The sequence below is a fragment of the Ambystoma mexicanum genome, chromosome 11 (genome assembly GCF_040938575.1).
Source record: "Ambystoma mexicanum isolate Mex_15411 chromosome 11, UKY_AmexF1_1, whole genome shotgun sequence".
Classification (NCBI taxonomy): Eukaryota; Metazoa; Chordata; class Amphibia; order Caudata; family Ambystomatidae; genus Ambystoma; species Ambystoma mexicanum.
The window spans coordinates 455,552,093-455,565,516 of NC_090934.1; the positions used below are offsets into that span (position 1 = coordinate 455,552,093).

At 44.8% G+C, this 13,424-nt stretch overlaps 1 protein-coding gene across 1 annotated transcript in view; it reads left to right on the forward strand.

Moving 5' to 3' along the window:
• Positions 1-13,424, forward strand: part of LOC138505004 (astacin-like metalloendopeptidase) — a 213,812-nt gene that overhangs the window by 79,447 nt on the left and 120,941 nt on the right. The window contains exon 3 of the mRNA XM_069625362.1: positions 6,964-7,017. Within this exon, the coding sequence (XP_069481463.1) occupies positions 6,964-7,017 (54 nt within the window). The remainder of the gene's footprint in view (positions 1-6,963; positions 7,018-13,424) is intronic.

The following is a 13,424-nucleotide window of genomic DNA, read 5'->3' on the forward strand; positions in this document are numbered from 1 at the left end:
AGGAGCACTGTGTACAACGTTTTGTGATAAGTAAGGGAAATGTAGATTTGTAGGAAAAGATTTGTGGAACATTGTTAAGTGTCAGTTGGTGTGTGGAAGCTTAATGTGGTCATAGGGTTCTCTCTTCACCACAGGCCGCCATGGAAAGGTAAGAGGGGCTCTGTATGGAGCCCTGCTTTCCCTTTCCATGGTTGCCATCTTGGAAAAGTCTTTGCCTTCCTACAGCGGGACGCTGTGTGTGTCCCTGTGTAGGAAGACAAATCCTTTTTTCTTTGCACCCTGGGTTACGGTTTGGCAACACGGGGTGCCAATGGCCTTCATCTTCCATTGCAGAGAATGGAATGGGGTTTAACGGTTCGGAGCCCTCATTATCCTCCCTTGCTTCACTTAGGCCAATAACTTGGGCTGCCGGGCCATTATCCCCCATTCCAGTCACTGGAACGGGGATTAACACCATATTATTTCCATTAGCATAACACAAAATGCTATTGGAAATGTTGGAAAATCTTATTGAGTCTATGTACTTTACTGAGAAATGTAAAGCAGATGGAGTTATTTTAATTCTATTTTTTAACTGTGAAAGGTGGTTCCTAAAGAAACCTTATTTTTTTTGTTTTTACTTTTTTTGCAGGAGAGGTTAGAAAGTAAGGTGAGGAGGGAAATGAGGGAAGAGGCACCATGTATTAATATGGAGGGGCAGGTGGACAGGGGAAGATATTGCATGTGTGTTACATATAAGGTAGGGGCAGTGTTTATCATGCTCCTTGATTACAGCTTCAAAAAGTCTTTGAAAGTGCTCCCCCTGCAGAGTAGTGTGTTGAAGTATATGCAAAGGACTGTGCGCCATTATACGTGTTTTGGTCAGTTCTGAGCGCGATATACATTTCTCAAAATCTCAAAATCAAAATCAGATATGGATCAACAGCCTCTTGTTTCGCTTGCAAGGCTATTTCACAGTACTGGTTGAGGAAGATGAGATAGAGGAAGACAGCCTACTACTTGCTAAGAAAGGAACTGACTTTCTGAGAGCATTACAGTGGTTAGATTAGGTGTGGCAGCACATGGAGGTGGTCCCTAGGAGTACTGTCCAGGTATTCCACGACATAGTACAACGTTGCACTCAGTGCTTTTCACTTTGGTAGCTTTAGTCTTTGGTACATTCCCAACAGTGTTAAAGAACTGCCACACCCATGATTCTCTCTGGGTGCTAGAGGTGCGCACTTCCTCTACCTCATCTTTTTGGTTCTCTTCCTTTTCTTTGGAAGTACTGCACTTTTTTTGTTGTGTAGGTCCTCCTGCTGGTGGTGGTGGTAGCTCTTGGGGTGGAGGGATGGCAATAGCTGATGACATTTTTAAGACAAATAGCAGTTTTGCTAATATTCTTCCAAAAATGTCCTTTGCACTAGATTGTTAATGGGTAATGAGTAAGTATAGGTGTGGGAGCTGTACAAGGGTACATTTTGATCTTAAAAGTTCCTAGATCAGTGGAAAAATGTGGTTCCAAACAGTTTTCAAGCATGGACCCGATTCTGAAGTGCGGACGCCTTCCCAGACATGTCATCACGTTGCGTGCAAGCGCATGGTCACGTGGCACTGTCCGGAAGGTCTGTGATGATATCAGACATTTGCGGACATCAACAGATGCAAAAACAGTGGAGAAAGTTGCAAAAAGTGTATAGAAGAGTTAAAAATTATGCTAGAAGGTGGGCAATGGCAGCGTTTTAAGGTGAAACATTGTAAATTGGACAAAAGTGTTGCTATATTGGGGTAAATATGATATCAGTAAAACGTAGGAAAATAGCATGCACTGGTAAAAACCCATGAAATTCATTGAAAAAACTTTGTTAAAGGGACGTTATGGTTGGTTACAAGTAAAACTGAAAAACCTCAGAAATTTGCGAATATGGTAAGCTAAGCAACCATAACTTGCGCCACCTACGTGGCACTGCTAAGATTAAACACCCATGACATCAAAGATGATGATGACATCACAAATGTCACTGAAGACATCACTGATGAAATCACATATCTGGCCCACTTTATTTTGTTCACTGACATATATAGGCCAGGTGGTTTTGTATCTAGACATTAACCTTGTCATATGTTCTTAAAGTATGGGCCATATGGTTTAGTCTCAGCTGATGGTGCACATACATGGGGAAATAAGCAGGCCTCAAACACACATTTCATTTGTTTACATGAAGATAAACGTTAATGTTATTAACATTTTCTGATGATGCTGTTTCTTTCTTCCTTACTTTAGTTTCCCTGTATGTTCCTTTGATTGGTATGCATTGTAGTTCTTCATATGTATTGTTTGTACCAGCAAAAGTGTAGTAAGTCTTGAATTGTTAGCTAGTTATTACATGTTATCATTACTCAAAATTTGCATAAGTTAGCATACATTATTGTACTTTCCAAAACTACAAGATTATAAATATTGTACTTCTATGATGCATCATGCAGCCAATTCCTATGTTTATATATGATTAGGTTCATGTATTAACAACACTCAAATAAAATGTTGTTTAGATGAGTACATTCTTTAATCAATTAAGTAGTTCACGATAGGTCTCCCGATCAACCCTGACATCTTGTTACCAACATTATAAACACAAGCCCTTGTAGGGACTTTTCATCAAAATTAATTTCACATGTGATGTCATCAGTGATGTCATCAATGACATTTGTGATGTTATCTTTGATGTCCTGGGTGTTAGTCTTAGCAGTGCACAGCGATGGCATGAGCTATGGTTGCTTAGTTTACCATAACTCGCGAATTTCAGAGGTTTTTCGGTTTTACTTGTAACCATAACGTCCCTTTAACAAAGTTTTTTCATTGAAAATATATATGCATATGCATGAATCTCCTCGATCATTTCCCAAGTTCATGAACATCGCAGCAATGTCCATGAGCATGTCCTCTTCTAGACATATCACACCCCATCTTCACCACCCCACACCCCAAGAGGTTGTTTCATGTGTAAGCAACCACCATCCCCAAACATCTTTCCCCTACCATGAGTCAACATGCCAACCCATCACTTCGTACTGGCTAGAACAAATCACTTAATTGTGCCCTTATCAAAATCAGATCCCTGGGTGCCCACACTATAGAAGCTCATGACCTCATCATCAACAACCAAATTGACCTGCTAGCCATCATAGAATCTTGGCTACAGAGTGTTGCGTGCCATATGCCCAGCATTGCTATTCCCCCAACTGCTCGATCCACAGAACTGATTGTGCCAAACCCATTGGTGGCAGAGTTTCTGTAATCTGCAACTCTGACCTCCATATCTGCTCCATTCCTCTGTATCCTACTGAGGGATATGAAACGCTATTACTGAAACTTAAGACTAATCCCCAGACTTCTTTCCCCATTCTCTTGCTTTACCATCAACCTATTGCTTCCAGCTCAAATGACTCTGAAATCCCCCTCCTCATAACACCCTTTCTCAAACCACCCACCAAATGCATCATTTTAGGTGACTTCAATCTGGGTTTCAGTGATCACACTGATCATAAAGCTACCACTGTGGTCCAAGCCCTCCACAACATGAACTTCTCACAACTTGTCTCTGCCCCTACCCACATGAAAGGATGCCTCTCAACTGGAAACTTACAACTAACGCGGCCATCGACATATCTCTCATCAGCCCAGTCCCGTGGTCCAGTCACCATCTGATTGAATTTAAACTACATCACTCGAACCCCCCAAACAGCAACACCCGACCACCACCCATCCATATCCTAGCAAGAAGCACTCAGAAGCTCACTCATGAAACTCTCAAACCCTCCTTGGTCACTCTCATTGAAAAATTGCCTCCCAACTGCAAGTGCCCCACGGCTCTCGCCAACCACTATCATGACAGCCTCCGAGTCATGCTAGATCAACATACTCTCTTGAAAAAAATCTCTGAAACCTTTCAAACCCACTAACATCTAGTTCACAGATGAACTGGTTCTGCTCTGCAGTCACAAAAGAGCCATTGAACGTCTACATAAGAAACACTCCACCCCCAAGAATGCCTCCCTACTTGCCACCACTTCCAAGACCTGCTATTCCAAGGCTGCTATTTTTGTGACTAAAGCAGCCTCCTATGATAAGAGAATTAGCACTGCAAGCTCCAACACCAAATAACTCTTTGCCATCTTGCGCTAATTAGAAAACCCTTGTGCACAAACCTCCTTAGTTCAGCCTGACAAAGCATTGTGCACCACTATTTAAACTGCTCTAACTAGCAAAATTGATTTACTCTATAACAAAATAATGACTAAGAAAGCTCTACTTGCTGCCAAACCTACCCACCGGTCCATCATAATAACACCCAAGCTTAGCCCCCCACCTCCTCTCCGGAGCCAGTGCATAGCTTCTCCTTTCAACCTGTATCCCAGGTGTCTGTTCCGAATATCATCCAGGTCCTCAAATCCTCCAGTTGCAAAGGAGATACCTTCCCTGCCAACATCATAAAGCTCTGTGCCCCAAGCCTTAACACCATCATTACAGAATTTGTTAACTCCTTATTCAATTTTAATGCAAAATACCTACTATTATTGAAGCAGACTGGGTAACCTCTCTACTAAAAAAAACTCTGTGGACCCAAAAGTACCTACCAACTACAGGCACATCACCACAGTACCCTTCCTGCTCAAAATCCTAGACTGCATTGCTAACTTACAATGCCAGCAATTCCGAGAACAACACCCTTTCCTTGACATCAAAAAATCTGGTTTCCAACTGAAACATAGTACTGAAACTGCCCTTATCGATCTAGAAATGCAACTTGACAGCATTAGAGATGTTGCCAATGCTGCCATCCTGCTCTTCCTAGACCTCTCTGCTGAATTTGATCTCTTGGACCATGACCTACTCTGCCAAAACCTTTCCAGGATCTTCCACTTCTCACCCAAGGCAGTCCAATAGATCAAATACTTCCTAAGTGACCGTACCTCCAGAGTATTCATTAGCAACCACTCAGCCAACCCCATCCCTGTCCCTTTTGGTGTGCCACAAGGCTCTTGCCTTTTCCCGACCCTCTACAACACCTACACTAAACCCCTCTTTGATATACTTTACACCCTAGGCATCAACTACACCAACTTTGCGGACGACACGCAAATTCTCATCCGCCTTTCCAGCAAATACACTAATGACTCTAACTCCATTAGCAAAGTCTTCTGCATCATTCAGTCTTGGATGACTACTCATAACATTTGCCTCAACGATGAGAAGACAGAGTTACTCATTGTAGGCTCAAATCTCTCAACCGCACTTACGCCTCCTTCACCATTGACGGCTCTACCATTCCTGTCCTCAAACATGCCAAAACCCTGGGATTTACCTCAATGCCGAATTAACCATGACGAGGCATGTCAATGCTCTGGCATCCTCAACCTCCCACATCGCCAAACCTCTCATTAAGCTACAATTCCTGAGTCCCAACAACTGCCTCAAGCTCTCCAGAGTTATTTTCCTGAGCAAACTAGACTATTGTAATGCCTTATTCAAGGGCACATCCACATGCAATCTAGCTAAGCTACAACTGATTCAAACAAAGCCCTCCAGGAACTGTAGGCCTCCGCAAACTGGACCATATTTCTGCAACTTGATGAGAAGTCCATTGTCTAACAATAAAAGCATGGATTGACTTCAAAACCTTGATTATAGTGCACTGACGCATCTATAACGAAGCCCCCATATACTTGAACCATTGCATCATAAAGAAACAGCACTGTTGCTCCCTCCGTTCCTCTGACCAGCTCACCCTTACTGTTCCACACTTTAAACTAGCCAGTGCAGGAGGGGTTACTTTTGGCACCACAGCCCCCGCCCTGTGGAACTCCTTACCTCCACACTTAAAAAATTAGCCCTGCTCCCCAGCATTCAAACGACTGTTGAAAACCTGTCTGTAATACGTATGACTAACACTTTAAGCACAAACTGTCTCCTACTTTGCCTGTATAACTTTTTACCAACTCAACAATCTTTAAAGTTTTTACTCTGTTATTTCCCTGTACAAACACTGTGATACCTGCAGGTCTGGGTGTTACACCCATGTTAAAATGAATAAAAATAAAATAAGTTTAATGTTGTGTTTTTAAATATTTTCTTACTGTGCTGTTTGCAGACTATGTGCACAGTTCTTGAATACAATATGGCATCTGTTTCAAATGTTTTGACGCACCTCACATTTCTCAATTGACCAATCAGCACCTTTACGCGATGTCCGTAAATGGTATATTTTTTTTTAATGGTTCATAGGTGCCACTGGATACTGAATCAGGAAGTGTGTTATTGGACCAAACATTTTGGCCATTTTTACTAAATTTGCCAGACGAATTAAACTAAATATGCACAAGTGTGTTTTTGGGTCCAGGCCACAGTTCCGCTCACAAGTTTGGATCAAGTCACCCAGCAGTTCAGGCTATAGCCGCAAGAACAATTACTTTCCAATCCAAGTCTATCACTGTTTTTCAAAATGTGGATCCCCCACAACTTTGGCCCCGGTTGAAGCGATTGCACCAAACCTTCCAAAAATATTTGGTCTGCATTTGCAAAGTTTCATTTCGATTTGTCAAACAGTGGCAAAGTTATCTATCTTATTTGATCACCCACCTCTTCCTTTCTTTTATCTCTCTTTTTCTATTTCTTTCAGCCTTCAATCTCCTCTCTCCTCATCTCTGTTGCTACACAAAACACTACCTATCACACAGACATGTTTCTATTTATGCTGTAATGTAAACAGGTTACCAATGCTCTTTTGGAATCCTTTTAGCTTAGAGGGTAAAGCTGCAAAGCAAATAGGATATGGGTCACTTGGACATTTCTATGGATGGGGTAGGGCTTTGCTGTCTCTTATATCTGCATTTCCATGCCGACTTCTCTCTTTGTGACACCTGAAACCCATCTATCTCTGGAGTACATGTGTCAAGAATATAAACCCTTGTTTTCTCTTTCAGGAGCTGGGAATGAAATTGATGACGTTTTTGCCAGGATTATAGCAGTCAATAGAGGTGAGGTGGTGGTGGGTGGAATTGTCGGAAAAGGAAAGAAAACAATTGGATATTTCACTTATTCAAAATATTTGAATGGCCCAAACTTCTGCACAGAAGCAATGCTGAAAGTTATGTTACCAAACACACTCAGCAGGCGAGGACATTCTTAATGTTAAATGTAGCTTTAATGCCACCAAATCTTACACTACTGATGTACCACCCCCTAATGCATCTTTGCATGCATTTTAATTTAAATTTCTATTCAGATGATTTAACCAACACTGGAGCACATCATTTTTAGATAGTCTCGAAGTTCTTAATCTTAAACAGTTGGTTGCAGAGTCTACTCATAACCAGGGCCACATATTTGATGGCATTTTTATTTGAAATATCCTTCATTACATGTGGTCACCCAGAGTCATTATTCTGGCCAAACCACTATGGTATACCAATTTTCTGTTCAGTCGAGAACAAGTTCATCCTTAGAGAAACACCTTATGCTATTGTCCCTTATTGTAATTGCTCTTAGATTACATGTGAAGCATTGTCCTCAATCAAAACTGATGGTACTGACCCACAAGACGTTCTTGATAACATTCTTGATATCATTAAAGACAGACTATCTAATGTGTCTACTCTTCTGCCACTGCTAAAAAAGGTTAAAAATACATTTGAGAAAATAAATCCACAACCTTGGTGTTACGCCAACTTCAACAATCAAAAACGTCTCCTTAGACAATCACATAGAAAATAGTTGGCCTAACTGAATTTAGGACAGCAGTCAGACCCTATAAAAAAGCCATTAAAAAAGGAGTGAACAAACACTATGAACACAAAATGATCTCTGCCTCAAACATGTCACAATAACGTTTTAAAAAGCTGACCATATTGAGAGTGTGGTGGAAAGAAACATATTTGAACAATATGGACTCCCCAACTCTGAGATGTTAACTCGCATGTGCTTGAATGGTCTTGGCACTCTTGACAGAACAGGCCTGAAGGGGCAAACTGTGTGATTGTGAACTTGGTGGGATCGATGATTTACTACACTTCGGGCCTCATTACGACCACTACTTAGTCCTGTGGGGTTACCATGGGATTACAAGTGTCTGACAATTCCCCATTTTGGGAGCCCATAGATCTCCATGGGGATATTTGGTGAATTTACCGCTGGCACAATCATTGCTTGGTAAATCTACTGATTTTGAGAGGTTAAGTGTAGGATTTACCTCTAGCAACAAGCTGGTGGTGAGTCCTCCACTTTTCCTCCAGACATCAGTGGATTTACCATGCATTAATTCCACCGGTGGTAAATCTGCCAAAAATTAACATTTAGCAGTGTGGGAAAAACAGCGGTAATTCTGCCATCACCAAAAAAGAATTACTGCAGATTTCTTCCTGCACCACCAAACTTGTAATGAGGCCCTGTTGTTCTATGCCAAACCCACAGGTTTATGCAACATTAATAGTTAGATGGAGAGTGGAAGCTTTGAATGTTATTTTGATTGCTAATGATGCATTGCTGAACTACTGTAGATAATGTTAATGAGAGAATATCAGAAATAATAATGTCTTCTGTGCTTTAAGGTGCTTTCTGATATTGCAAGCCGTTTACTTTATGTCTTGTAAATATCTTGTTATGTTATTTTATGTTATTTTGCATTTGTATAGCGCCTACTGCTATGGGTATGACCTCAAATCGCTTTGGGATTGAACACCCTTTGGAAAACTGGTCTGAGATGAGAGGACGTGAGAGGAGAGGTGCAAGGTGTGTGTGTGCATGTATAGCCTGATCAAAGATAGGTAGGGAATAGCTAGGTCCCTGACATCAGCCCATATTATAAATTATGGAACAGGTGTTGTGTTCATTGTCAAAAGATTCGAGTAATGTGAATGGACCACATTTTTTGTGGGACTCAGCTGTATTCTATGAGTGGTGGCCTTCAGGCTGAGGGAGCTGTATGTTTAGTGTAGGGTGTAGTTAGACAGTGTGCATGTCAGATGTGTGAGGCTATGTGTAATGTCATCTAAGTTAGGAGCCCTATTGAGGCACAATCCAAGTGTGGAAAAATACAGACAATAACTGGATGGAAACAGCAATTTAAAAAGCCAACCTGGGCCCACAAAATGCAGGTGATGTGAAATACAAACAATGGCAAGAATGAAACAGCAATTTAAAAAAGGAAACCCACGCCCACAAAACACAAGTGCAGCGAAAATGCAAACATTGACAAGATTGAAATAGCAATTTAAAAAGGGAAACCCAGGCCTACAAAATACAGTCCGGCGAGATGCAAACATTGCCCTGATTCAGCAAAGATGTCCCTTATCTGGAAGTAGCTGTAGATGGATAGCGTGGCTTCCTGCAGGCCTGGGGCATCAGGGTGATCAGGCAAACAGGGATGGTAGGCACCCTCCGGACAGCACCCTGTGTGTGTGCCCTTTGCCGTCTGCCCAGGCAAGGCTGCCCTGGGGGTGGTTCTAATGTGGTGTTGTGGGTTTCCTGACCTGCAAAAGCACCAATCGGATGCAGCAAGGGTGGACTGGGGGTTGGAGGGACGTGGAGCTGGCTTAGAGGAGCTATAGTTGCAGAGAGTTTTCAAGAGGCTGAATAGATTAAAGGAAGAGGTGCCGAATGAAGAAAGTAAATGAAGCCATGCTACTTTTGGCAGTTTGTGCCTGTAACTTTGCTCGTAAATACATTGGGCCTCATTACGACCCTTGCGGAAATCGAAAAACGATGGCGGAAATGCAATACCGCCATCGAATAGCGCTCGGTGCGACTATGACCCGTCATCGCAAAGTACGATGCCATTAGCGACACCGTAGTGAACGCCAACGCTAACTGCACCAAGTACGCGCGCGCGCGCGCCATGCCAAACCGTAAATACCACCATGGCGCAAGGGTACGCGAATTCCGACCCTAGCGGACATGTACCTAACGCCATCAAGCATGGCGGAAAGTACCATTCCGCCATGGTGAGAAGTACGGCATTGCGAATCAACCGTAAACGGCCCCACTGAGTGCCTGTACACCGCTCCCTGCCCACAAAGTACAACTCCCCGTAGGTGCAATGAAGTCACAATGCAACCAGTGAAATGTACAAGTCACCCATGCATGCCAACGAACAAAAGATCCACAAGAGGGGCCAATGGGAGCTGCAGGGCACAGATGGCACGAATACAGAAGCCATTCCAATGGACATGACCACAGTCCCCCCCCCCGAAACGCACGCAAACACAGGCACCTGTGACCAGCAATATTCCGAAAATCACATCATTCCACCAGTCCACCTGGCTGACCCGGCATCTGTTACACAAAACCCAATCCCCCGCCCCTGAGCATGACAACATTCAAACTGTCATATTGGCAGCCCCCATCCCTGACCTCACTGGGCTTCGTAGGCAAACGCGCCCAGCACAGTACCACGCAACTAAACTCCGAAGCTGGAACCCAATGCAGATCTCCTCACAATACATCGCTCCCCAAATATGAATATGCCACATCACTCGCAAAGAAGAATGCTACATGGCCCATATCAGAATAGGAATTTAATGCACAACAAAATCACCAAGCCCATACAGCCATTAGGCCATGAACTCCAAAACACATTTCACCATTGTGGGCTGCATCCGCAAGAAATGACCAGCTACTACTTGTGTGACGCCCTGTTCCATCATGGTACACAGAGCCACAATCACGTACGAAAAGGCAACATGGAAGCGCACAGAACCGCAGGGCCGTCCCAATGGGGAGGTACTAGTCCAGCTGAAAGGCCGAAATGTTGCTCCTAGCCACCAGTACTGCATAAGGGCATGTGGCCCATTGGCGATCGTCCCATAAGATCGTAATGCTGCTCCACTGATTAACACGAAGCAGCAGGTGTCGGGAGTAAAAGCCATCTGCAGGAGTGGCATACAGATGGCAGTGGCAAAAGGGGAGGAGATACCTGTCAACCAAAAGAAAAGAAAAAGAACAGAATGGCCATCAGAACTACATCCGAACAACTCACTTCAATGATCACACTGAATCCACAGCCATATGCATGCTAGCCCACTCCAAAGGATCATCACCACCCCAAAACCACTTGCGACTCATAACCATCTATATCGAGGTGTAAACACCATCACAAACGAGTGTACCTGTGCATGCGTCTGTGAAAACAGAATCCATCTGATGGGATTGTTAACGTGCATGGACACAAGTGTCTGAAGGCGCGTCGAGAAAGGGAGGGCTCAACAAGGCCAGATAGACGATGGTCCCACTATGGCAGCCCTGCATCACATAGCGCAGGGGAGGCGGACAGATTCCAAGAAGCCCTGTACATGGCAAACTCTGTATCAAATCATCTGCCCATGCATCCATTCATCATTCCCTCATCCCGGTATAAAAACGCCTGAACATTTACTCACATAACATTAGAAATATCCATTGAGTCTGTGCGTTATGCAGCCTGCAAAATCCACAGTGCCCCAGCCCGTAATTCCAGTGGTGTGAAGTAACATGTATTTGGGAACGTCCGGCCTCATCGCCCACGTCGCTATTGCGCATCCCAAACTATTCATATCAATCATTGCTTCCTCGCCATGGCCCCTGTCTCAAGGACATTGAACAACAGAACGTTATATTTGCAGTCAGACCTGTGGGCATCTCCTCGCCGAGAGCTGAAAACCGAAAGCGCCGCCCTTCGAATTCCTCATTTGCAACATCACGTCGAAAAGGCATCTGTGGCCGTTTGAAATCACAAATTAATCCATCTAGTGCGGCTGTGTGTGAAAATGGCAACTGCCTTCACCCACAAATGGGACGCCCCGCCCGTCGGTGCAACTCGGTACAGTGATGCATGAGGGCCCACCGTTACTCGAGTACTACGTTCCACTGACCCTTCACAAGTCTGTTCGCGACTGCAAAGATTGCATGTGAAACAATGGGACCATAGCCGAATGTACATATCAACAAATGTTACACGGCCATCGGGTACAAATACATGATTGCAATAGCAAGATGCCATTACCGAATTGCAGCGTTGTGTGCGGGACGTGCTCGGCCAAAAGGGAAAGCAGCTTGCACAGGTGGAATGAATCACCACAGGTGGAGGCCATACAGCCTGAAAACACATAAATTGCACACCCAGTCTCCTCCCACAACCACACCCACTCCGAAATGCTACCGGCAGGACTCGCGATGTTGGCCCTGGGGGACCTGATAGCACTGCAAGTACTCCAACTCCAAGAAGAAGACGAACACCAACTACAACCGGCCGCACGGAGGAGACGCAGGAGGAGGAGGAGGGCAAGGCAGGGCCAGCAAGGGCCGCCAGCACAGCCACTACCACCACGCAGGCAGCCCGCAATCCCACGCCTCCGAGCACATCCGTTCAACCTCACTGATGAGCAGATCCACACCCTCTACCGTTTGGACCGGGACACCATAGCCGCCATTGTGGACATGACACAGGCTGACCTTGTCAGCATGATAGATAGCCCAACCGCCATCCCACCCCTACTGAAGGTGGTGTCTGTACTCCACTTCCTGGCCACAGGCACCTACCAGCACACAGTCGGACAGTTGCATGGCATTTCTCAGCCACTGTTCTCACGGACACTATTGCAAGTGCTCGATGCCCTCCTGCAGCACGCAGACGACTACATCTCCCTACCACGCTCGGAGCAGGAAATTACAAACACGAAAGTGGGATTCCATGCACTTGCCGGCATACCGGGTTGCATTGGTGCCATCGACTGCACCCATGTGGAATTGGTCGTCCCACATGCCATGGAGGCCCAGTACCGCAACCGAAAACAATTTCATTCCCTGAATGTACAAATGGTGTGTGACTCCAACAGGATCATTACACATTGTTGTGCCCGATTCCCTGGATCAACCCATGATTCTATGGTCTTGAGGAACTCAACAATACCACGCTACATGGAGCGACACGCAGGGAACAGATCCTGGCTACTCGGTGAGTCTCATTACATGCATGATAATGTGGGGTATGTGATTCGGCAATGACCTGGCAGGAAGGGGGGGGGTGTGCGTACGTAGCAATGGCATTCCACATAATCCGTTTATCGTCCACATACAGGTGATGCTGGATATCCACTGAAGAGATGGCTCCTCACACCAGTCCGGAACCCACGGGACCAGCATGAGGAGGACTACAACCATGCCCACTCACGTACCCGTGTAGTCATTGAACAGGCATTCGGCCTACTGAAGACTCGTTTCCGCTGCCTCAGCAGGTCTGGCGGGGCACTCCTGTACTGCCATGAGAAGGTTGCAAAGATGGTGATGGCATGTGTCATGCTCCACAACATGTGCGTACGTAGAAATGTGCCCATGCCCCCTGACGCAGAACTGCAAGCACCTGATGATGGTCATGATGAGGGTGGGGATGTGGCAGCACCTCAAGGAGTCTGCG